A 27,146-nucleotide genomic window follows, 5' to 3' on the forward strand; every position below is an offset into this window, starting at 1 on the left:
GTTTTAAGCCAGCCAATGCATCAGCTCACTCACGCTTCACAACTCTCATACTCCCCTCTTCCTATACTGGAAAGGCTCTCGTCGTATTGCGAGCTCCGGCGAGAAGCAATGGTACGGTACTAGTCTTTCATCTCTTCTCCATACTACTGAATATTATTCATGGAGTAGCTAGTATGTTTGTTTTCTGCGGGTGTCCGATGAGTTTTATTCCCAAGTTAATTCTGAGCATTTCAAAAAGTACATACGTACGTATTATATTCACGTCATGGCTAGCCGTTAGCAGACATTTTGGCGTGGATCAAGGGCATGATTTTCCCGTAATTTAATTTCTGGTGCTTGTTCATATATATATATATATATATATATATATATATATATATATATATATATATATGCTCGGGCTATATACCCACGAACACCACCACCCACCCCCAAAGTTAGCCCAAATGGGTGATTTGTTTTTCTATGAAAAGTAGAAAATGGGTGATGTCCGAACGTTCAGACACCAAGCCTCCACGTTGGACCTCGGACCACTATACTTTTCTTCATCGCCATTAATCATATGACTTTGTGCGCATAAATATCAGAGAACACATCTGCATGCATGGACAAATAAAAGCTTGGAACAGACATGACTGGACACGCCTAGACACTACCCGCAACCAAATTTTTGACAAGGTATATTAATATCACGAGGATACATCCGCAAACAAATTAAGGGTCAAATTAGCCCAAGATGAATTGAAGATGCTATTTTTTTTGCAGGAAAATGGAAGATGCTATTAATCACACATCTTTCAACAGCCACGCCCTACAAAAAAAATGGCCGGAATCTCACGGAATCTTCCAACAAGTTTAACCGCTAGATTTTATTACAGCGAGCTGGGGACCAGCAAGACTAGAATTCCCATATCATCTCCACGCAATCCTCAGGACCTCTCCCCTTCTCTTGTCCCGCAGTCGAATGCACCATGGTAGTAGAGCAGCTTGAGAGTCGGCGCATAGGACCTTCCATTGATGCAAACGTGTACTAAGCTTGGCAAGGACGCGGTTTACATTTTTCCATTTGCGCCACTGGAAACAGAAATCATTTCTTTGTTTCCATATACTCCACCACAAGGAGGCAGCAAGTCGCCGGCCAAATTCTGACACTGGAGAGGGGAGGCCGCGGGTGTGTGGAGGCGGTGCAGGTTCCATTGTCGGGACGGCTGGTGGCGACAAGCGGGAGTGAAGGCGGAAGGAGCAGTCGGCGTTCATGAGAAAGGAGAAGCAAAAAAATTCCTTCGAAGTGGCAACGGAGCACTAGAAATAAGAGAGTTGGCCGGGCTGTTTTTAAAGGATCTACTAGAGATGGTCTAAATCAAGTCATAACCAGTTAACCAAGAACCTTCTGTTTTGATGCTTATATGTTTTATATTTCGCAGGTAGCAATGGCGTCAACGCGTCCCAAACGACCCAGAAACCCCGCCGTGCTTCTACTATTGGCATTGCTGCAGCTCTCTTTGCGTGCTAGCAAAATCAATTGTGCAACTCTCCATGACAACAACACCGACGCGCTCTGGCTCCAAGCTTTCAGGCATGGGATCAAATCTGATCCATCCGGATGGTTCAGCTCCTGGAACTCCAGCGCCAACCACTGTCTGTGGCCAGGAGTGAGATGCAGTCGTAAGCATCCAGGGCGCGTGGTGGCGCTTCAACTCTTTGGCCTAAACCTGACTGGCCGAATCGGCTCCTCCATTGGGAACCTTACGTTCCTCAGAACCCTGAACCTGTCCACAAACGGCTTCTCTGGCCGATTACCTCCTCTGAACCATCTGCAAAAGCTTCAAGTCTTTGACCTGAGCAGGAACCGGTTGCATGATAATATCCCATATGCAATTGCCAACTGCTCCAGCTTAAGGGAAATAGACCTCAGTAGGAACATCCTAGTAGGCAAAATTCCTCCAAAAGTAGCCCTCCTCTCCAATCTCTCACTTTTGCGACTTTCCCGGAATAATCTCACCGGGACCATCCCGCCAAGGCTCGGCAACATCACTAGCATGCGAAGACTTGCCCTTGCGTACAATAAACTAACTGGAAGTATTCCTGATGAGCTTGGGAAACTGACAAATATTTGGTACCTGGCCCTAGGAGGAAATAGGTTGTCAGGTGGATTCCCAGGGTGTCTCTTCAACCTTTCTAATTCCCTTCAATACTTGAGCTTGGAGTTTAATATGCTAAGCAAGGAACTGCCTCCTAACATAGGAGACGACCTACCAAATCTCCAACTGCTTCTTTTGAATGACAACATATTTGAAGGTCAAATTCCGGCTTCACTAGGCAATGCTAGATGGCTGCAAATTTTACAATTAGGAAATAACAATTTAACAGGTACGATTGGAGAATGGATTGGGAAGCTTACACGGTTACAGTATCTTAGCCTCCAAGCGAACAGATTCACTAAGACATTGCCATCATCCCTTGGTCAGCTTACTCAACTGGACACGCTCAATCTAGGAAACAATAAATTTGAAGGCCCTATACCACCCGCCTTAGGTAACTTGCAACTACTCTCATATTTAGACCTTAGCCAGAACAATCTTGAGGGCAACATACCTATTCAGCTTGGCAGCCTTACATCACTTTACAAACTAGATCTTTCGTCAAACAAGCTTACTGGGAAATTTTCCTAATACTCTGTCCAAATATCAGGACATACACAAAACCTTGCAATTGGCCAAAAACTTTGAGTACAATCTGGGAGGAGAATCAGTCGTCAGAACAAATTGCTAGATGTAAACATGTGTAGAAACAGCAAGCTTGACATGTAATTTGTATACACTCTAAGATTGTTATTGTTATTGTACCATTTCATTTCGTTTGAGAGTAGTCTCATAAGCAACACACAATTAAGAAGCTGAGTGAGCTAGTGAGCTTGATTAGCCACACTGGTTACTAGTTGGCCGTCTCTGCTCCTGCAGAAGCAGGGGGTTTAGGAGCTGCCAATGAGTAAGAGCACAGCTGCAGCACGGGGATCTGGTCAACGGCGAGCGTGGTCGGCGGGGAAAGGGCAAGAGCCGGCGTCGGTGCCCTGCAGCGGCACGCATGGCGCCCGGCTGACGTCGGCCGACGCTCCCTCGATGTCGATGCAATTCCACGACACCTTCCTCTCCTTGGTCAGCTCGGCGATTACGTTGCCATGCAGATCCCCTTGAAGGGCACGCCCAGCTGGATGCCCTGCATCCTCGCCGCCTCCTTCCGGCCACCACGTCCTGGTAGCTGATGTTCTTCAACACCGTCATCGGGCCGGGTACGAGTTGTAGTCGCCGGTCATCCAGAAGACGCGCTTCAAGCCGTCAAGCCTTGATCAGCATCTGACATGTCCCACACGTACACGCCGTGCTCCACCGTCTTCTTGATCAGCATCGACGTGCCCACAGCCGCGTTGTCCTCGGCGCACACGCCCACGTCCTTGTATACTTGTATACTCTATCATTGTATAGTTGTATTTAGAGGGGTCACTTTGAGCATATAAGTATGCGTGTACCCTAGATGTAACCGGACCAAGATCAGAGAAAAGCAATAAAGAAAAGGTCAGGCTCGACTTGACTGTGGCTGGCTAGCTTCGTGTATTAGTAGTAGTGCATATACACGTTCAGCCAAGTAATCCATCAAGGCTTGCTTGTGCTAGCTTTGTACGTGACGGTTGGAAAAGAGCTTTACAATATTGTGCATCTCGACGTAAAGTATCTCGTCGGTTTCAGCCGACTTGGGGCAGGAACCAAGACTGTCAGCATTTGCTTCGTCGGTTCACCGTCGGTCGTCACCGTCGTCGGAAAGTATTCGACGTTGGGTCTGGGCCAACAACGCCACCACAACACATGCACACACCCAAGACAGGATACGTAAACAACTACCCCTAGTACTACAAGAGCAACCGGAGTTTTCAACAATGAACACGCCACCGCGAAGAGATGAAGCCGCATATGACGAACCGTGTGCTCCAAGACGGCGCCTTTAGGAAGGTTACAACGCCAGAATGGCGCCACCACCCGACCCGAGGATCAGAGTTTCCCCTAAAACAACACGACGGGCAATGAGAGCCGCGACGACGCCTTCAAAAAGGGAGCGAACAACGTCGCTGCCGGTCCGTCCGAAGATGGATCAGGTTTTCACCCCTGCCAACATTCACCACCACCGGACGCCACACCCCGGCGACCACACTGCCCACACGGCCATCAATCAGTCAACAAAAGGTTAACCAATATGTCTAACCAAGCTCTACTTTCTTGATTCAGGGAATGCGAATGATTGGCAGGAAAGTGCCACCACAAGAAAATGCAGATAGAACCATGTATTAATTTATCAACAAAAATGTTGACCAAGACCAGTCACGGCCCACCACACTGCAGCAGTTTGCATCGTCAGACAGGACAAGTAGTGCAAATGATTAGCAACAAAGTGCTATGAGGAACCTTCTGATTGCCCCCAATTAACAAGCATAATCACATATGCTTCTTCATAGACAGATTACGAATACTCTGGATATGGGGACATCACAGGGTGGGCAACCATTTTTTGCTCTTGACAAACATGTACGTAGTACCTGACACCACAGCCGTCCAAGATTATCAAATCATTTGGCCTAACAGGTGCACACAGTATCTGTTTAAGTGTCAAAGATTTGTTGAGATAACACAGGGACAAACAAACAGCCCCAAGCCATGCCTGGCAAGGACAAAACAGACCAACAGAAGCTTGTCATACCAACAGACACTACATGTAAGAAAAGAACGTCACACAAATACATTCAATAATTGGCATGTAGTGCATCCAGATCCATATAAATAGACGAGACCATGCTGGAAACAGACATCAGGCGTAAGTGCAAGCAAGCAAGGAAGGAAGGAAGCTCATAGTCCCAGTCCCAGACACCTCCTTCATCACCATATGGGCGAGAAAGTGTATGCCGGCGATCTCGTCAGAGTCTACAAGGGCGAAAGGCCGATCCGGGTTCGACCGGCACCGCGTCGTGGGCAGATAAAGCTGAGGATTGCGCACATCGTGATGCACTCCGTCGCTTCGGCGCTCCTGACTACGTCGCGGCTTCCTGTTCTGGATCACAAATGAATGTCAGTGACTTTGTACATGTTAGGATTAGGATTTGTTGTAAACCTTTCCCCCTATGTAACTGTCCTTATAAGTTTGAGAGAGTTGCCCTTATAAGTTTGAGAGAGTTGCTCCTCCTTGTGCACATCATGGTGTGGGATTCATAGATGATGATGATGATGATGATGTTATGATTCGTTCTCGCTTTTCGTGCCTTTATTTTCTTGTCTTGCATCCTTCGGTCCTCATTTTGATCACTGCCAGGTTGTTTATCATCCAATTCGCTCTCGTCTTCGGATGTTTCATCATCTGTACTTTGACGATGCATCGTTCATGAGACTCCTCGATGGCTTCACGCTGAAGCCAAAAATGCTTCTGATAAACGTCCCCTCCGGTGGTGTACACTTGACAATGCATCACTCAAATATGTTGAGGCGGCTTTACAGTTGAAGAGTGAAAGTGCTTGTATATTCCACACTCATACAATTACATGTGATGTACATATATAGGGGAAGCCCCTGAGGACTAGGCACGCAGGCCAGGGAGTCGGTTAGAGATCCACTAATCTAGCAGTCAAGAATAGACTAAGTATTACATGTCTAACACCCCCCCTCAGCTGGAACGCCGTTGGGGAGGACGTTCAAGCTAGAGCGGAAATCACGAAAGACCGGTGATGGAAGACCCTTGGTGAACACATCGGCGAACTGAGAGCTGGAGGGGACGTGCAGAACGCGTGCCTCACCGAGAGCAACCCTGTCGCGGACGAAGTGCAGATCAATTTCAATGTGCTTGGTTCGTTGATGCTGCACCGGATTGCAGAACATGTAGGAGGCGCTGATGTTGTCGCAGTAGATGACAGTGGCACGGCGAGGAGGACGACGAAGTTCATGGAGGAGTTGTCGTAGCCAGCAGGATTCTGCGACGCAATTAGCAACGCCGCGGTATTCTGCCTCGGCGCTGGAACGAGACACGGTGGGTTGGCGTTTGGAGGACTAGGAGATCAGGTTGTCGCCAAGAAAGACGCGGAAACCGGAGGTTGATTTCCGTGTGTCTGGGCACCCGGCCTAGTCTGCGTCAGTATACGCAAGGAGATCGAGCGACGAGGACTTGAATAGTTGTAGGCCGTAGTGAGAAGTGCCACGCAAGTAACGCAGGACACGTTTCACTAGCTGCATATGAGAGTCCCGTGGCTGATGCATGAACATGCATATTTGTTGGACGGCGTAGGAGATATCGGGTCGAGTGAGGGTTAGGTACTGGAGAGCGCCGGCTATGCTGCGGTAGGTGGTTGGGTTTGGAAGGGGATGACCGGCGTCGGCGGAAAGTTTGGAAGTGGTGTCGATCGGTGTGGGAACGGTGTTGCAGTTGAGCATGTCAGCGCGATCCAGAATTTCAAGTGTGTATTGTTGTTGGCTCAAGAACAGGCCGGAGGCATTGGGTGTAACATTAATCCCGAGAAAGTGGTGTAATTCGCCCATATCAGTCATGGTGAATTCGGTTTTGAGAGAGGTGATGATGTGAGCTAAGGTGGATGGGGTGCTTGCGGTGAGTATAATGTCGTCCACATAGACGAGAAGATATGCTATGGAGGAACCCGTGGATAGTATGAATAGGGAGGAGTGGCTTTTGGAAGCATGGAAGCCAAGCGAGAGGAGGAAGGAGGTAAACCGCAAGAACCAAGTGCGAGGAGCCTGTTTGACGCCGTAGAGAGACTTACGGAGGAGACACACGTGATCTGGATGGGAGGGGCTGATGAAGCCCGATGGTTGAGAGCAGTACACGGTCTCCTTGAGATCGCCGTGTAGGAAGGCGTTCTTGACATCGAGCTGGTGAATCGGCCAGGAGCAGGATGTGGCGATGCTCAAGACGACGCGAATAGTAGCCGGTTTGACCACAGGACTGAAGGTCTCATCGTAGTCGATGCCCTCCTTCTGAGTGAACCCTCGAACAACCCAGCGGGCCTTGTAGCGAGCGAAGGAGCCGTCGGAGTTGAACTTGTGGCGAAAAATCCATTTGCCCGTGACCACGTTGACACCTGCAGGTTTGGGAACCAAAGACCACGTCGAATTCTGAATTAAAGCAGTAAATTCATCACGCATCGCTTGTAGCCAGTGTGGGTCTTTGAGAGCAGAGCGGTAGGAAGGTGGGATGGGGGAGGGATGCGGCTTGTGTTGAGCGGTGAGGAAGAGGCGCTTGGGTTGGCAGAACCCAGATTTGGCGCGGGTGCGCATCGCGTGAGAATTAAGGGGAGGTGCCGTTGGTATTGCATGTGGCGGTAGAGGCGGAGGGGTGGTAGTGGCGTTGGAGCTGGTGGCGGGGGACGCCTGATCCAAGGAGGATCCGCTAGTGGAGCCGGCAGAGGCGGTGGTAGGCGAGCCAGGAGAGGCTGGTGCGGAAGTTGGTGGGGAGTGGGCCGGGTCGATGGGCGGGAAAAGCCCGGCGGACGAGGTAGATCCTGCCGCAGTTGTCGGGTTGTTGGGAGAGCAACGCGGTGTGGTGGGGTCCGTGCGATCGGCGGAGGGCGCGTTGGTTATTGGTGCAGGGGTGCATGGCGCGGGATCCGGAGGAGATCCGATGGGGCCGGCAAGGAGTGGGTACGAGGTAGGTAAGAGGTGGCGACGATTTTCTGTGGCTGTGGGGATTGTCGTGGAGGACGGTGTGGCTGGCTCATAGGGAAAAATTTGCTCGTCGAAAATAACGTGCCGGGAGACAATGACGCGTCTGGTGGAGAGCTCATAGCACCGGTAGCCCTTGTGCTCGAGGGGTTACCCAAGGAAGACGCAACGGGAGGAACGAGGAGCTAGTTTATGGGCGGTCGTGGCGTATAAGTTGGGGAAGCACAGACAGCCAAACACGCGGAGATGATCGTATGTGGGGTGTAAACCATGGAGGAGGAAGTAGGGTGTGACATCCTTAATGGCGTGGGAGGGGCGTCTGTTGAGAAGATAGGTGGCGGTGTGGAGTGCTTCGACCCAAAATGGAGGGGTGAGGTTGGCTTGTAAGAGGAGTGTCCGAATGACATCGTTGGTAGTGCGAATGAGCCGTTCGGCTTTGCCATTTTGCGGGGATGTATGAGGGCAGGAGAAGCGGTAGCAAATCCCGTTGGTGGAGAAGAAGGAGCGTAGGGCAGTGTTGACAAACTCACCGCCATTGTCACACTGGAGGGTTTTGATGATAACATTATATTGTGTTTTAACATGGGTGAAGAAACGTAGGAGCGTGGAGGAGGTGTCGGATTTCTTACGTAGTGGAAAGGACCAGGAGAAGTGTGAGAAATCGTCGAGGACGATCAGGTAATATTCATAGCCCGAGAAATTAGCAACAGGGGATGTCCACAGATCACAATGAATCAAATCAAATGGCGCATAAGAACGAGTAGTAGAGGAAGAAAACGGTAGCCGTTGTTGTTGCCCTAGTTGACATGCAGTACATGGGCCAGTGTATGGCTTATTACAAGGAATAGATAAATCTTGGGATGGTGAAGTGAATGAGAGAGCGCCGGGGTGGCCGAGGCGACGATGCCAGACGTCGCCGCGGGTCACGGTGGTGGAGAGGGCAGTGCTCCGTCGCGTGCTGTTTCCAAAGAAGGGGTAGAGGTCGCCGGAGCTAGCGGAGATCAGGATTACTCTCCGTGTGCGAAGATCCTTCAAAACAAAACCAAATGGGTAAAACTCGATTGAACAAGAGTTATCTTTGGTGAATTGACGCACGGAGATAACGCTAGTGGTGATATGAGGAGAGAAGAGTATGTTGTGGAGATGGAAATTGTAGGGATGCAGGGTGGAGGAGCCGGTGGCATGAATGGGTAGATGCTGACCATTTCCGACAACGATGCTAGATGAACTGTGCTTTAATGGAGAAGACGAGGAGGTGAGGTTACCAGGGTTGCCGGTGACATGGTGGGAGGCGTCGTTGTCCAAGTACCAGTCCGAGTTGGTGCCGTTGGTGGGGGGCACTTGGTTGTTGTAGGCGGCATGGAGCATCGCGAGATGATCCCACGAGGGCGGCGGGTAGGACAGCGCGGAGGAGTAGGGCGCAGCCTGCATGGGGTAGGCCTGGGCATGGGAGCCCGGGCGAGGGCCGAGAACGCCGGCGGCATTGGGTGTGTTGGGGAACGTCGCATGGGAAACAAAAATTTTCCTATGCGCTCGAAGACCTATCATGGTGATGTCCATCTACGAGAGGGGATGTGTGATCTACGTACCCTTGTAGACCGTACAGCAGAAGCGTTAGTGAACGCGGTTGATGTAGTGGAACGTCCTCACGTCCCTTGATCCGCCCCGTGAACTATCCCGCGATCAGTCCCACGATCTAGTGCCGAACGGACGGCACCTCCGCGTTCAGCACACGTACAGCTCGACGATGATCTCGGCCTTCTTGATCCAGCAAGAGAGACGGAGAGGTAGAAGAGTTCTCCGGCAGCGTGACGGCGCTCCAGAGGTTGGTGATGATCTCGTCTCAGCAGGGCTCCGCCCGAGCTCCGCAGAAACGCGATCTAGAGGTAAAACCGTGGAGATATGTGGTCGGGCTGCCGTGGCAAAGTTGTCTCAAATCAGCCCTAAAACCCCACTATATATAGGAGGGAGAGGGGGAGCCTTGCCTTGGGGTCCAAGGACTCCCAAGGGGTCGGCTGAGCCAAGGGGGGAAGGTCTCCCCCCCCCAAACCGAGTCCTACTTGGTTTGGAAGGTGGAGTCCTTCTTCCCTTTCCCACCTCCTTTTTTTTTCTTTTCTCTTTGATTTTTCTTCCAATGCGCATAGGGCTCCTTTGGGCTGTCCCACCAGCCCACTAAGGGCTGGTGCGGCAGCCCCAATGCCTATGGGCTTCCCCGGGGTGGGTTCCCCCCCGGTGAACTCCCGGAACCCATTCGTCATTCCCGGTACATTCCCGGTAACTCCGAAAACCTTCCGGTAATCAAATGAGGTCATCCTATATATCAATCTTCGTTTCCGGACCATTCCGGAAACCCTCGTGACGTCCGAGATCTCATCCGGGACTCCGAACAACATTCGGTAACCAACCATATAACTCAAATACGCATAAAACAACGTCGAACCTTAAGTGTGCAGACCCTGCGGGTTCGAGAACTATGTAGACATGACCCGAGAGACTCCTCGGTCAATATCCAACAGCGGGACCTGGATGCCCATATTGGATCCTACATATTCTACGAAGATCTTATCGTTTGAACCTTAGTGCCAAGGATTCATATAATCCCGTATGTCATTCCCTTTGTCCTTCGGTATGTTACTTGCCCGAGATTCGATCGTCAGTATCCGCATACCTATTTCAATCTCGTTTACCGGCAAGTCTCTTTACTCGCTCCGTAATACAAGATCCCGCAACTTACACTAAGTCACATTGCTTGCAAGGCTTGTGTGTGATGTTGTATTACCGAGTGGGCCCCGAGATACCTCTCCATCACACGGAGTGACAAATCCCAGTCTCGATCCATACTAACTCAACGAACACCTTCGGAGATACCTGTAGTGCATCTTTATAGTCACCCAGTTTCGTTGCGACGTTTGATACACACAAAGTATTCCTCCGGTGTTAGTGAGTTATATGATCTCATGGTCATAGGAATAAATACTTGACACGCAGAAAACAGTAGCAATAAAATGACACGATCAACATGCTACGTCTATTAGTTTGGGTCTAGTCCATCACGTGATTCTCCTAATGACGTGATCCAGTTATCAAGCAACAACACCTTGTTCATAATCAGAAGACACTGACTATCGTTTATCAACTGGCTAGCCAACTAGAGGCTTGCTACGGACAGTGTTTTGTCTATGTATCCACACATGTATATAAGTCTTCATTCAATACAATTATAGCATGGATAATAAACGATTATCTTGATACAGGAATTATAATAATAACTATATTTATTATTGCCTCTAGGGCATAATTCCAACAGTCTCTCACTTGCACTAGAGTCAATAATCTAGCCCTCACATCATCATGCGAATTACATTGTAATAAATCTAACACCCATACAGATCTGGTGATGATCATGCTTTGCCCGTGGAAGAGGCTTAGTCAGCGGGTCTGCTACATTCAGATCCGTGTGCACTTTGCATATATTTACGTCCTCCCCTTCGACGTAGTCGCGGATGAGGTTGAAGCGTCGTTTGATGTGTCTGGACTTCTTATGAAACCTTGGTTCCTTTGCTAGGGCAATGGCACCCGTGTTGTCACAGAACAAGGTTATTGGATTCAGTGCGCTTGGCACCACTCCAAGATCCGTCATGAACTGCTTCATCCAGACACCCTCCTTAGCCGCCTCCGAGGCAGCCATGTACTCCGCTTCACATGTAGAATCTGCTACGACGCTCTGCTTGGAACTGCACCAGCTTACCGCACCCCCATTAAGAATAAATACGTATCCGGTTTGCGACTTAGAGTCGTCCGGATCTGTGTCAAAGCTTGCATCGACGTAACCTTTTACGGCGAGCTCTTCGTCACCTCCATATACGAGAAACATCTCCTTAGTCCTTTTCAGGTACTTCAGGATATTCTTGACCGTCGTCCAGTGATCCACTCCTGGATTACTCTGGAACCTACCTGCCATACTTATGGCCAGGCTAACGTCCGGTCTAGTGCACAGCATTGCATACATGATAGAACCTATGGCTGAAGCATAGGGGACGGAGCGCATATGCTCTCTATCCTCATCAGTTGCTGGGCACTGAGTCTTACTCAATCTCGTACCTTGTAAAACTGGCAATAACCCTTTCTTGGACTGTTCCATTTTGAACCTCTTCAAAACTTTATCAAGGTATGTGCTTTGTGAAAGTCCTATCAGGCGTTTAGATCTATCCCTGCAGATCTTAATGCCTAGAATGTAAGCAGCTTCTCCTAGGTCCTTCATAGAGAAACTTTTATTTAAGTAATCCTTTATGCGCTCCAAGAACTCTACGTTGTTTCCAATCAGCAATATGTCATCCACATATAATATTAGAAACGCCACAGAGCTCCCACTCACTTTCTTGTAAATACAAGATTCTCCAACCACTTGTATAAACCCAAATGCTTTGATCACCTCATCAAAGCGTTTGTTCCAACTCCGAGATGCTTGCACCAGTCCATAAATGGATCGATGGAGCTTGCACACCTTGTTAGCATTCTTAGGATCGACAAAACCTTCGGGTTGCATCATATACAATTCTTCCTTAAGGAAACCGTTAAGGAACGCCGTTTTGACATCTATCTGCCAGATTTCATAATCGAAAAATGCAGCTATTGCTAACATGATTCTGACGGACTTAAGCATCGCCACGGGTGAGAATGTCTCATCGTAGTCAACTCCTTGAACTTGTGAAAAACCTTTTGCCACAAGTCGAGCTTTATAAACAGTCACATTGCCGTCAGCGTCCGTCTTCCTCTTAAAGATCCATTTGTTCTCAATAGCCTTGCGGCCCTCAGGTAGTACTTCCAAAGTCCACACTTTGTTCTCATACATGGATCCTATCTCGGACTTCATGGCTTCTAGCCATTTGTTGGAATCCGGGCCCACCATTGCTTCTTCATAATTTGCAGGTTCATTGTTGTCTAACAACATAATTGATAAGACGGGATTACCGTACCACTCTGGAGCAGCATGTGGTCTCGTCGACCTGCGTGGTTTGACAGAAACTTGAACCGGAGTTTCATGATCATCATCATTAACTTCCTCCTCAACCGGCGTCGCAACGACAGAGGTTTCCCCTTGCCCTGCGCCACCATCCAGAGGGATGAGAGGTTCGACAACCTCGTCAAGTTCTATCTTCCTCCCACTCAATTCTCTCGAGAGAAACTCCTTCTCGAGAAAAGCTCCGTTTTTAGCAACAAACACTTTGCCCTCGGATTTGAGATAGAAGGTGTACCCAACTGTCTCTTTTGGGTAACCTATGAAGATGCACTTTTCCGCTTTGGGTTCCAGCTTTTCAGGCTGAAGCTTTTTGACATAAGCATCACATCCCCAAACTTTAAGAAACGACAATTTTGGCTTTTTGCCATACCACAGTTTGTATGGTGTCGTCTCAACGGATTTTGATGGTGCCCCATTTAAAGTGAATGCAGCTGTTTCTAATGCATAACCCCAAAATGATAATGGCAAATCGGTAAGAGACATCATAGATCGCACCATCTCTAATAAAGTACGATTACGACGTTCGGACACACCATTACGTTGTGGTGTTCCAGGCGGTGTCAACTGTGAAACAATTCCACGTTGTCTTAAGTGAGCACCAAACTCGAAACTCAGATATTCACCCCCACGATCAGACCGTAGGAACTTGATCTTCTTGTTACGATGATTTTCAACTTCACTCTGAAATTGCTTGAACTTTTCAAATGTTTCAGACTTGTGCTTCATTAAGTAGACATAACCATATCTACTCAAATCGTCAGTGAAGGTGAGAAAATAACGATATCCGCCGCGTGCCTCTACGCTCACCGGACCACACACATCGGTATGTATGATTTCCAACAAGTCACTTGCACGCTCCATTGTTCCAGAGAACGGAGTTTTAGTCATCTTGCCCATGAGGCATGGTTCGCACGTGTCAAGTGAATCAAAGTCAAGTGACTCCAAAAGTCCATCGGCATGGAGTTTCTTCATGCGCTTTACACCAATATGACCCAAGCGGTAGTTCCACAAAAATATGGCGCTATCATTGTTAACTCTAACTTTTTTGGTCTCATTGTTATGTATGTGTGTATCACTATCAAGATTCAATATGAACAATCCTCTCACATTGGGTGCATGACCATAAAAGATGTTACTCATAGAAATAGAACAACCATTATTCTCTGACTTCAACGAGTAACCGTCTCGCAATAAACAAGATCCAGATATGATGTTCATGCTCAACGCAGACACTAAATAACAATGATTTAAGTTCATAACTAATCCTGATGGTAGCTGAAGTGAAACTGTGCCGACGGCGATTGCATCAACCTTGGAACCATTTCCTACACGCATCGTCACTTTATGTTTCGCGAGCCTTCGTTTATTCCGCAGTTCCTGTTTCGAGTTGCAAATATGAGCAACAGAACCGGTATTGAATACCCAGGCACTCCTACGAGAGCCGGTTAAGTACACATCAATAACATGTATATCAAATATACCTGATTTTTCTTTGGCCGCCTTCTTATCAGCCAGATACTTGGGGCAATTGCGCTTCCAGTGACCCATACCCTTGCAATAGTAACACTCTGTTTCAGGCTTAGGTCCAGCTTTGGATTTCTTCGTCGGATTGGCAACAGGCTTGCCGCTCTTCTTTGAATTACCCTTCTTGTCTTTGCCGTTTCTCTTGAAACTAGTGGTCTTATTCACCATCAACACTTGATGCTCTTTACGGAGTTCAGACTCTGCGACTTTCAGCATCGCAAACAACTCGTCGGGAGACTTGTTCATCCCTTGCATGTTGTAGTTCAACACAAAGCCTTTATAGCTTGGCGGTAGTGATTGAAGGATTCTGTCAGTGATAGCTTCTTGCGGGAGTTCAATCCCCAGCTCAGCTAGACGGTTTGAGTACCCAGACATTTTGAGCACATGTTCACTGACAGACGAGTTCTCCTCCATCTTACAAGCATAGAATTTATCGGAGGTCTCATACCTCTCGATCCGGGCGTTCTTCTGAAAGATAAACTTCAACTCTTGGAACATCTCAAATGCTCCATGACGCTCAAAGCGACGTTGAAGTCCCGGTTCTAAGCCATACAAGACTGCACATTGAACTACTGAGTAGTCCTCCTTACGTGCTAATCAAGCGTTCTTAACATCCTGATCAGCCGTAGCGGGTGGTTCATCTCCTAGCGCAGCATTAAGGACATAATCCTTCTTCCCAGCTTGTAAGATTATCTTAAGATTACGAGCCCAGTCTACAAAGTTGCTTCCATCATCTTTCAACTTAGCTTTCTCTAGGAACGTATTAAAATTCAGGGTGACTGTCGCGTTAGCCATGATCTACAACACAAATATATTCAAAGTGGACTTAGACTATGTTCAAGATAATTAGAGTTTAACTTAATCAAATTACTCGCTAAACTCCCACTCAAAAAGTACATCTCTCTAGTCATTTGAGTGGTTCATGATCCACTTACACTAGCTCAAGTCCGATCATCACGTGAGTTGAGTATAGTTTCAGTGGTAAGCATCCCTATGCTAATCATATCATCTATATGATTCATGATCGACCTTTCGGTCTCATGTGTTCCGAGGCCATGTCTGTACATGCTAGGCTCGTCAAGCTTAACCCGAGTGTTCCGCGTGCGCAACTGTTTTGCACCCGTTGTATGTGAACGTTGAGTCTATCACACCCGATCATCACGTGGTGTCTCGAAACGACGAACTGTAGCAACGGTGCACAGTCGGGGAGAACACAATTTCGTCTTGAAATTTTAGTGAGAGATCACCTCATAATGCTACCGTCGTTCTAAGCAAAACAAGGTGCATAAAAGGATTAACATCACATGCAATTCATAAGTGACATGATATGGCCATCATCATGTGCTCCTTGATCTCCATCACCAAAGCACCGGCACGATCTTCTTGTCACCGGCGTCACACCATGATCTCCATCAACGTGTCGCCATCGGGGTTGTCGTGCTACTCATGCTATTACTACTAAAGCTACATCCTAGCAAAATAGTAAACGCATCTGCAAGCACAAACGTTAGTTATAAAGACAACCCTATGGCTCCTGCCGGTTGTCGTACCATCGACGTGCAAGTCAATATTTTCTATTACAACATGATCATCTCATACATCCAATATACCACATCACATCGTTGGCCATATCACATCACAAGCATACCCTGCAAAAACAAGTTAGACGTCCTCTAATTTTGTTGTTGCATGTTTTACGTGGTGACCATGGGTATCTAGTACGATCGCATCTTACTTACGCAAACACCACAACTCAGATATATGAGTTGCTATTTAACCTCATCCAAGGACCTCCTCGGTTAATTCCGATTCAACTAAAGTTGGAGAAACTGACACCCGCCAGTCATCTTTGAGCAACGGAGTTACTCGTAGCGATGAAACCAGTCTCTCGTAAGCGTACGAGTAATGTCGGTCTGAGCCGCTTCGATCCAACAATACCGCGGAATCAAGAAAAGACTAAGGAGGGCAGCAAAACGCACATCACCGCCCACAAAAACTTTTGTGTTCTACTCGAGAAGACATCTACGCATGAACCTAGCTCATGATGCCACTGTTGGGGAACGTCGCATGGGAAACAAAAAAATTTCCTACGCGCACGAAGACCTATCATGGTGATGTCCATCTACGAGAGGGGATGTGTGATCTACGTACCCTTGTAGACCGTACAGCAGAAGCGTTAGTGAACGCGGTTGATGTAGTGGAACGTCCTCACGTCCCTCGATCCGCCCCGCGAACAATCCCGCGATCAGTCCCACGATCTAGTGCCGAACGGACGACACCTCAGCGTTCAGCACACGTACAACTCGACGATGATCTCGGCCTTCTTGATCCAGCAAAAGAGACGGAGAGGTAGAAGAATTCTCCGGCAGCGTGACGGTGCTCCGGAGGTTGGTGATGATCTCGTCTCAGCAGGGCTCCGCCCGAGCTCCGCAGAAACGCGATCTAGAGGTAAAACCGTGGAAATATGTGGTCGGGCTGCCGTGGCAAAGTTGTCTCAAATCAGCCCTAAAACCCCACTATATATAGGAGGGAGAGGGGGGAGCCTTGCCTTTGGGTCCAAGGACTCCCAAGGGGTCGGCCGAGCCAAGGGGGGAAGGTCTCCCCCCCCCCCAAACCGAGTCCTACTTGGTTTGGAAGGTGGAGTCCTTCTTCCCTTTCCCACCTCCTTCTTTTTTTTTCTCTTTGATTTTTCTTCCAATGCGCATAGGGCTCCTTTGGGCTGTCCCACCAGCCCACTAAGGGCTGGTGCGGCACCCCCAATGCCTATGGGCTTCCCAGGGTGGGTTGCCCCCCCCCCCCCCCGGTGAACTCCCGGAACCCATTCGTCATTCCCAGTACATTCCCGGTAACTCCGAAAACCTTCCGGTAATCAAATGAGGTCATCCTATATATCAATCTTCATTTCCGGACCATTCCGGAAACCCTCGTGACGTCCGAGATCTCATCCGGGACTCCGAACAACATTCGGTAACCAACCATATAACTCAAATACGCATAAAACAACGTCGAACCTTAAGTGTGCAGACCCTGCGGGTTCGAGAACTATGTAGACATGACCCGAGAGACTCCTCGGTCAATATCCAACAGCGGGACCTGGATGCCCATATTGGATCCTACATATTCTACGAAGATCTTATCGTTTGAACCTTAGTGCCAAGGATTCATATAATCCCGTATGTCATTCCCTTTGTCCTTCGGTATGTTACTTGCCCGAGATTCGATCGTCAGTATCCGCATACCTATTTCAATCTCGTTTACCGGCAAGTCTCTTTAGTCGTTCCGTAATACAAGATCCCGCAACTTACACTAAGTCACATTGCTTGCAAGGCTTGTGTGTGATGTTGTATTACCAAGTGGGCCCCGAGATACCTCTCCATCACACGGAGTGACAAATCCCAGTCTCGATCCATACTAACTCAACGAACACCTTCGGAGATACCTGTAGTGCATCTTTATAGTCACCCAGTTACGTTGCGACGTTTGATACACACAAAGTATTCCTCCGGTGTTAGTGAGTTATATGATCTCGTGGTCATAGGAACAAATACTTGACACGCAGAAAACAGTAGCAATAAAATGACACGATCAACATGCTACATCTATTAGTTTGGGTCTAGTCCATCACGTGATTCTCCTAATGACGTGATCCAGTTATCAAGCAACAACACCTTGTTCATAATCAGAAGACACTGACTATCGTTGATCAACTGGCTAGCCAACTAGAGGCTTGCTAGGGACAGTGTTTTGTCTATGTATCCACACATGTATATAAGTCTTCATTCAATACAATTATAGCATGGATAATAAACGATTATCTTGATACAGGAATTATAATAATAACTATATTTATTATTGCCTCTAGGGCATAATTCCAACAGGGTGGTATCCAGCCGGGACGAGGTGGAGGAAGGGCCATGCTGTAGGGAGCGAAGAAGCCCATGAACGGGTTGTACGCCGGGGTGTTGGAGGAGCTGTGGCGGCTGCCGGAGTCGCCGCGTCCACGACCACGGCCACGACCGCGTCCATGGCCGCGATCGCCGGTGTCACCGGAGCGTGGGTTGAAACCGCAACCAGCGGGTTGTCCGTTGGGGCGGTCCTGTGGGCGATCCACCCGATCACCCGCGCGAGGTGTGCTGGAGTTGGAGGAGCCGGAGGGTGGGCCACTACTGTGGACGGCGAGGATGGTGGCACTGGCTTCTGATGTGCGATGGGCGAGGTTTTCCTCGGCGAGTTTGAGGCGGGAGAAGACGGCCTCAAACGGGGGCAGAGGCACCGTGTCGCCGAGAACGACGCGGATGGTGTCGAGTCGCTGGTCGATGCCGTGAAGGAACTGGGTGGTGAGGTCCACCTCGGAGACGGCGTGGTCGATGTCGGCAAGACCGGCGGTGAGTAGCTTCATGCGGCGAGCGTACTCGTCGACGGAGAGATCGCCTTGCCGGAGGTTCCGATACTGACGATTCAGCATCATGTAGCGAGCCGCGCGATTGGCGAGAAAGTAGTCACGAATGCGGATCCAAAGATCATAGGTGGTGGTGGCGCCGATCACGTGATCGACGATCTGATCGGCGAGGGTGGCGTACATGGCAAGGGCGACATGGGCGTCGAGTTCAAGGTATTGAGGATCGGCATTGGGTGGTGGTGGATGGTCGATGAGATAAGAGACGCCGTAGCGTACCAAGATCATGAGGAAGAAAGACTTCCATTTGTGGTAGTTGTGGTCAGCGGGGTTGAGAAAGAACTTGATGTGGCCAGTGATGTTGTCGTTGAAGATAGGGTGCCGGGCGGCGGGTGCCGGCGGTGGTGGCGGGGGTGGAGTGGAGGAGAAGACGGGGGCAAACTGAGTTGTGGGCGCGGAGCTGCTGAGAGGAGGGGCGCCGGCGTGGGAGGCGGCCGACGCGGTGTCCGGGGAGAGCAGGGAGGCCGACTGGGAGGAGGAGGAGTGCGCCGCGCGGGAGGCGGCGGAGGCTGCATCGTCGGCCATGGGAGAACGCGCGGCGGAGGCTGCATCGTCGGCCATGGGAGAATGAGGACGTCTGATACCAAGTTGGAGAGTGAAAGTGCTTGTATATTCCACACTCATACAATTACATGTGATGTACATATATAGGGGAAGCCCGTGAGGACTAGGCACGCAGGCCAGGGAGTCGGTTAGAGATCCAATAATCTAGCAGTCAAGAATAGACTAAGTATTACATGTCTAACATTTACATGCAGTAAAAATATCTTTTTTTTCTTTTGCTTGCTTGGGCTGTTTGGAGAGGGTTGGAGAAGAGGAGAAGACTACTCAACAAAGCGGAAAAAATATCCGAACCTTCAACATGCAGCAATTTATATTTGTTTCCATTTCTGCTAAGCAGGTTCACTATGCTAATCAGCACTGAAATTCACGAATGGGCTGCCCAAACCCTGTCCACATGGCCACGTTCATTAGCCCAAAACCACAAATGCCAAAGCTACAAAAACCCACGCTAAAAACATCTCCTGGTCGCAGTAGGAAGAACTCCACTCCTTCACTCCTTCTTTAGTCCCACCTCGCTAATTGAGAAGGCGCTTGACCATCTTAAATACCTGCCTCCACTCTCTTCATTCGCCGAGCTCAGTAGCGAGAGCTTGTAACCCGAGTGGGGCATTAAGGTGATGTGGACGCTGTTGTAGCGCTGCGGGCCTGGTCTGGGTGTGCTATTGCTGGCCCGCCCGTTCCAAGTTGCGTAGTAGACCGCCTGGGGCCTATGTGAAAGCTGGGCCTCGCGGTCCATAATGTGGCACAGAGCAGCGACAAGGTCCATTATATATAGTCTGTTACTCTATGCGGCCTGCACCTGTCTTTTTTGCTTGGCTGCAAGGTTCGAATGCAGAGTGTTATTCTATCCTGAAACCTGTCATCAAAACTGATGTTGCCTTCCTCGTCATAGTCTTTGATTAATCAGACTCTACTTTCTTCATCCATGGAATGGCAAATGATTATAGTAAACAAGGTGCTATGTCAAGGAAAATGCAGAGGTCTTCTGAAGTTATGATCAATCACAGGAGACGGACACATGTATTGAATCAGTCTATCAACAAAAGGTTAACCGATATGTCTAGCCAGGCTCTGCGTTGTTGATTCATGGAATGCAACTGATTAGCAGGAAAGTGCCACCCAAACAAAATGTAGAGCGAACCATGTGTTAATCTATCAACAAAAAGGTTGACCAAAATGTCTTCCGTGGGGGCACAGGGGTACGTACATCGGTACATGTACATACAGGTGTTCAAACCAAGACCAGTGAAGGCCAACCACTAGACTGAAGCAGCTGCATCATCAAACAGGACAACTAGTGCAAATGATTAGCAACAAAGTGCTATGAGGAACCTTCTGATTGCCCCAAATTAACAAGCATAATCACATATGCTTCTTCGTAGACAGATCACTCTGGATCAGGGGACAACACAGATTGGCAGCCATTTTTTTGCTCTTGACAAACATGTAGTACCTGACACCACAGCTGTCCAAGATTGGCAAATCATTTAATATAACAGGTGCACGCAGTGCCTGTTTAAGGGTCAAATATTTTGTTGAGATAAAACAGGGACAGACAAACAGCCCCAAGCCATGGCTGGTACAAAACAGAACAACAGAAGCTTCTCTTCTCAAACCAACAGACACTACATGTAAGGAAAGAAAGTCACCCAAATACATTCAATCAACGGCGCATACGACAAAGGAGCAAGAATTTAGCTGTCATGTATTGCATCCAGATAAAGCTCCCTGGAGCCTTATAAGTAGACGAGCACGCAGGGAGCAGACATCAAGCATAAGTGCAAGCAAGCAACCAAGAAAGTTCAGTCCCACGCACCTCCTTCCCCACCATGGGCGAAAGGCCGAGCGGGGTTCGGCCAGCGCCGCGTCGTGGGCACATAAAGCTGAGGATTGCACACATCGTGATGCACTCCGTCGCTTCGGTGCTGCTGACTACGCCGCGGCTTCATGTTCTGGATCACAAGTGAATGTCAGCGACTCTGTACATGCTAGGACTTGTTGTAAACCGTCTCCCCTCTGTAACTGTCCTTATCAGTTTGAGAAAGTTGCTCCTCTTTCTGCACATCATGGTGTGGGCTTCATAGATGATGATGATGCTGTAGTTCGTTCTTGGTGTTTTGATCTTCTTGTTTTGCATCCTTTGGTCCTCATTTTGATCACCACCAGGTCATTTATCACCCGGTCGTCGTCGCACGTTGCATCGTCTGAACTTGTTGAGAGTCCTCAATGGCTCCACGCTGATGCCAAAAATGCTTGTGATAAACGTCCCCACGAAAAGAGAAGTGCCTGTTGAGCCACCTGCATCCGATGGTGTACTTGACGATGCATCATTCAAATATGTGGAGGCAGCTTTACATGCCATAAAAGTAAAATATTTGTTCCAGCTTTAATCGTGCTGCACTTTTGTAGGGTTTCCATTTGAGGGAAGCAGGTTCACTATGCCAATTAGCACAGAAATCCACGAACGGGCTGCCTAAACCACAACCGTCCACATGAGCCCAAAACGACAGCTGTCCAAGCTGCCAAAGCCCACGGTAAAAACATCTCCAGTCGCAGGAGGGAATCACAGCTCCCCACTTTAGTCCCACCTCGCCAACCGAGGAGCCGTCCAACCATCTTAAATACGCGCCTCCACTCTCTTCACTCGCCGAGCTCAGTAGCGAGAGCTTGTAACCCGAGTGGGGGCAGTAAGGTGATGTGGACGCTGTTGTAGCGCTGCGGGCCTCGTGTGGGTGTGCTATTGCTGGCCCGCCCGTTCCAAGTTGCGTAGTGGACCGCCTGGGGCCCATGCGAAAGCTGGGCCTCAAGGTCCATCGTGAGGCTGGCTTCGCCTGGGGCCCATGCGAAAGCTGGGCCTGTCATGCGAAAGCTGGGCCTCAAGGTCCATCGTGAGGCTGGCTTCGCCTGGGGCCTATGCGAAAGCTGGGCCTCACGGTCCATCGTGAGGCTGGCATCACAGAGCAGCGACAACTGCCTGCTTCCAACTGCACTCCTTGACCGATTGGGCCTCGCAGCCTACTCCGGTTATGTTTTTTTTTTCCAACCATCAAGACGGCGCGAGGTTGAGTTTGGCCTAGTTTGTTAGAGCAAGTAAGCTGGATACAGTATAATTCAGCTACTCTGTCCCAGCCTTCATCACTAACACTGGTGTCCAAAATTTGCTGGTTCAGCCATGCATTCATTTTTTCAACAAAAGGTTGACCAAATAATTGCCTTCCATGGCTGCAGCAGTACAGCACAGGTGTTGAGCCAAGACCAGTCAAAGCAAGCACATCATCAGACGGCACAATGCAAATGATTAGCAGCAAGCATGGTACAGGAACCTTCTGACGGCCCCCAATTAACAAGCATACATAATCACAGATGCTTATTCGTGGACAGATTAATACTCTTGATCTGGGGACATCACAGGTTGGCAACCATTCTCTGCTCTGCACATATACATGATACATGCACCAGACACCACTGGTGTCCAAAATTTGGTAAATCATTTGGCCTGACAGGGTGCACACACAGTGGCCGTTCAAGACTCAAGGATTTGAAGGGACAAACAGCCCCCAGGTCATCCTTGGACAAAACAGATCAACAGAAGCTTCTCATACCAACAACAAACACTTCGTACAGTTAGTTCTTAAAATGAACATCATCCAAACACAGCCGACGACGCCCTACAACAACACAACAAAGGAGCAAGCATTTAGTTGTCATGTCTCTCCATCCAGATAAAGCTCCCTGAAGCCTTATAAGTAGATGAGCACGAATGGAACAGACATCTAGCAGAAATGCAAGCAAGCAACCAAGGAAGTTAGTCACAGACACCTCCTTCACCACCATGAAATTCTTGATCAGAAGTCAATGTATGTGGCTGGCTCGTAGATGTTATTATCCGTTGTAAACCGCTCCCTATGTGTAGCTGTATTTTATCAGTTTGAGAAAGTTACTCCTCTTTCGATCTGCACATGATCATGGTCATGGTGTGGTTCGTTCTCACTTTTCATGGTGTGCTTGCATCCTCTTGGTCCCTGTTTTGATCACTACCACGACAAGGATGTGGTGTGAACTCGTCGATGCATCATGCATGAGACTCCTCAATGCCTTCATAGTCATACTAACCCCCGTCAGGTGTTTCCTATTTGACGCACATTGTATCAGATTCTCGAGGAAACGCACAACCGAGGGAAGGGAGCTACGTAAATGTGGCAGCCCATTTGTAGGTAGCAAACGGGACCCGATTTGGAGAACCTTCTAGAAGGTTCCTGAACATTTTTTCCTCTCTCTTTTCTTTTCTTTACTCTTTTTTGCAAAATGAAACTTATTTTTCAAAAACATTTCTCACTTTTCAACAAAGTTCATTTTTTCAAGAAATCTTTACAAATTCAAAAAGTCAATCATACACTATTTTCTGGAACTTCAAATATGTTCATGTGCTCAAAAAAATATCGTACTTTTAAATATTGTTCATGTTTACAAAAGAAGTTGGGAATTTCAAAAAACATCCTGTTTATAAAAATGTTCGGATTAAAAAAAATGCTAGTGTTTTACAATATTTTCAAATTTCCAAAAAATATGATATCTTAGAAAATGCCCGATTTATATATAAAAAATAGGAAAAGTACAACTTTTTAAATGATCCAAATTTTTAATGTTTTTGTTTTTTTCCAACCATCAAGACGGCGCGAGGTTGAGTTTGGCCTAGTTTGTTAGAGCAAGTAAGCTGGATACAGTATAATTCAGCTACTCTGTCCCAGCCTTCATCACTAACACTGGTGTCCAAAATTTGCTGGTTCAGCCATGCATTCATTTTTTCAACAAAAGGTTGACCAAATAATTGCCTTCCATGGCTGCAGCAGTACAGCACAGGTGTTGAGCCAAGACCAGTCAAAGCAAGCACATCATCAGACGGCACAATGCAAATGATTAGCAGCAAGCATGGTACAGGAACCTTCTGACGGCCCCCAATTAACAAGCATACATAATCACAGATGCTTATTCGTGGACAGATTAATACTCTTGATCTGGGGACATCACAGGTTGGCAACCATTCTCTGCTCTGCACATATACATGATACATGCACCAGACACCACTGGTGTCCAAAATTTGGTAAATCATTTGGCCTGACAGGGTGCACACACAGTGGCCGTTCAAGACTCAAGGATTTGAAGGGACAAACAGCCCCCAGGTCATCCTTGGACAAAACAGATCAACAGAAGCTTCTCATACCAACAACAAACACTTCGTACAGTTAGTTCTTAAAATGAACATCATCCAAACACAGCCGACGACGCCCTACAACAACACAACAAAGGAGCAAGCATTTAGTTGTCATGTCTCTCCATCCAGATAAAGCTCCCTGAAGCCTTATAAGTAGATGAGCACGAATGGAACAGACATCTAGCAGAAATGCAAGCAAGCAACCAAGGAAGTTAGTCACAGACACCTCCTTCACCACCATGAAATTCTTGATCAGAAGTCAATGTATGTGGCTGGCTCGTAGATGTTATTATCCGTTGTAAACCGCTCCCTATGTGTAGCTGTATTTTATCAGTTTGAGAAAGTTACTCCTCTTTCGATCTGCACATGATCATGGTCATGGTGTGGTTCGTTCTCACTTTTCATGGTGTGCTTGCATCCTCTTGGTCCCTGTTTTGATCACTACCACGACAAGGATGTGGTGTGAACTCGTCGATGCATCATGCATGAGACTCCTCAATGCCTTCATAGTCATACTAACCCCCGTCAGGTGTTTCCTATTTGACGCACATTGTATCAGATTCTCGAGGAAACGCACAACCGAGGGAAGGGAGCTACGTAAATGTGGCAGCCCATTTGTAGGTAGCAAACGGGACCCGATTTGGAGAACCTTCTAGAAGGTTCCTGAACATTTTTTCCTCTCTCTTTTCTTTTCTTTACTCTTTTTTGCAAAATGAAACTTATTTTTCAAAAACATTTCTCACTTTTCAACAAAGTTCATTTTTTCAAGAAATCTTTACAAATTCAAAAAGTCAATCATACACTATTTTCTGGAACTTCAAATATGTTCATGTGCTCAAAAAAATATCGTACTTTTAAATATTGTTCATGTTTACAAAAGAAGTTGGGAATTTCAAAAAACATCCTGTTTATAAAAATGTTCGGATTAAAAAAAATGCTAGTGTTTTACAATATTTTCAAATTTCCAAAAAATATGATATCTTAGAAAATGCCCGATTTATATATAAAAAATAGGAAAAGTACAACTTTTTAAATGATCCAAATTTTTAATGTTTTTGTTTTTTTCCAACCATCAAGACGGCGCGAGGTTGAGTTTGGCCTAGTTTGTTAGAGCAAGTAAGCTGGATACAGTATAATTCAGCTACTCTGTCCCAGCCTTCATCACTAACACTGGTGTCCAAAATTTGCTGGTTCAGCCATGCATTCATTTTTTCAACAAAAGGTTGACCAAATAATTGCCTTCCATGGCTGCAGCAGTACAGCACAGGTGTTGAGCCAAGACCAGTCAAAGCAAGCACATCATCAGACGGCACAATGCAAATGATTAGCAGCAAGCATGGTACAGGAACCTTCTGACGGCCCCCAATTAACAAGCATACATAATCACAGATGCTTATTCGTGGACAGATTAATACTCTTGATCTGGGGACATCACAGGTTGGCAACCATTCTCTGCTCTGCACATATACATGATACATGCACCAGACACCACTGGTGTCCAAAATTTGGTAAATCATTTGGCCTGACAGGGTGCACACACAGTGGCCGTTCAAGACTCAAGGATTTGAAGGGACAAACAGCCCCCAGGTCATCCTTGGACAAAACAGATCAACAGAAGCTTCTCATACCAACAACAAACACTTCGTACAGTTAGTTCTTAAAATGAACATCATCCAAACACAGCCGACGACGCCCTACAACAACACAACAAAGGAGCAAGCATTTAGTTGTCATGTCTCTCCATCCAGATAAAGCTCCCTGAAGCCTTATAAGTAGATGAGCACGAATGGAACAGACATCTAGCAGAAATGCAAGCAAGCAACCAAGGAAGTTAGTCACAGACACCTCCTTCACCACCATGAAATTCTTGATCAGAAGTCAATGTATGTGGCTGGCTCGTAGATGTTATTATCCGTTGTAAACCGCTCCCTATGTGTAGCTGTATTTTATCAGTTTGAGAAAGTTACTCCTCTTTCGATCTGCACATGATCATGGTCATGGTGTGGTTCGTTCTCACTTTTCATGGTGTGCTTGCATCCTCTTGGTCCCTGTTTTGATCACTACCACGACAAGGATGTGGTGTGAACTCGTCGATGCATCATGCATGAGACTCCTCAATGCCTTCATAGTCATACTAACCCCCGTCAGGTGTTTCCTATTTGACGCACATTGTATCAGATTCTCGAGGAAACGCACAACCGAGGGAAGGGAGCTACGTAAATGTGGCAGCCCATTTGTAGGTAGCAAACGGGACCCGATTTGGAGAACCTTCTAGAAGGTTCCTGAACATTTTTTCCTCTCTCTTTTCTTTTCTTTACTCTTTTTTGCAAAATGAAACTTATTTTTCAAAAACATTTCTCACTTTTCAACAAAGTTCATTTTTTCAAGAAATCTTTACAAATTCAAAAAGTCAATCATACACTATTTTCTGGAACTTCAAATATGTTCATGTGCTCAAAAAAATATCGTACTTTTAAATATTGTTCATGTTTACAAAAGAAGTTGGGAATTTCAAAAAACATCCTGTTTATAAAAATGTTCGGATTAAAAAAAATGCTAGTGTTTTACAATATTTTCAAATTTCCAAAAAATATGATATCTTAGAAAATGCCCGATTTATATATAAAAAATAGGAAAAGTACAACTTTTTAAATGATCCAAATTTTT

The 27,146-nt window shown here is 47.4% G+C and overlaps 1 protein-coding gene across 1 annotated transcript; it reads left to right on the plus strand.

Annotated features, from left to right (window-relative positions):
- The first annotated feature begins 470 nt into the window (after positions 1-470).
- Positions 471-3,601, plus strand: LOC123413252 (putative receptor-like protein kinase At3g47110). The gene has a single exon (XM_045106194.1). It carries the CDS (start codon positions 1,407-1,409, stop codon positions 2,670-2,672), a length of 1,266 nt encoding a protein of 421 aa, XP_044962129.1. The 5' UTR covers positions 471-1,406; the 3' UTR covers positions 2,673-3,601.
- Positions 3,602-27,146: the final 23,545 nt, after the last annotated feature.

This window comes from Hordeum vulgare, chromosome 7H (genome assembly GCF_904849725.1).
Source record: "Hordeum vulgare subsp. vulgare chromosome 7H, MorexV3_pseudomolecules_assembly, whole genome shotgun sequence".
NCBI classification, from domain to species: Eukaryota; Viridiplantae; Streptophyta; class Magnoliopsida; order Poales; family Poaceae; genus Hordeum; species Hordeum vulgare.

Bases quoted from the DNA above. Each gene is read 5' to 3' on its own strand.
- LOC123413252 (XM_045106194.1), top strand. From the start codon at position 1,407: ATGTTTTATATTTCGCAGGTAGCAATGGCGTCAACGCGTCCCAAACGA.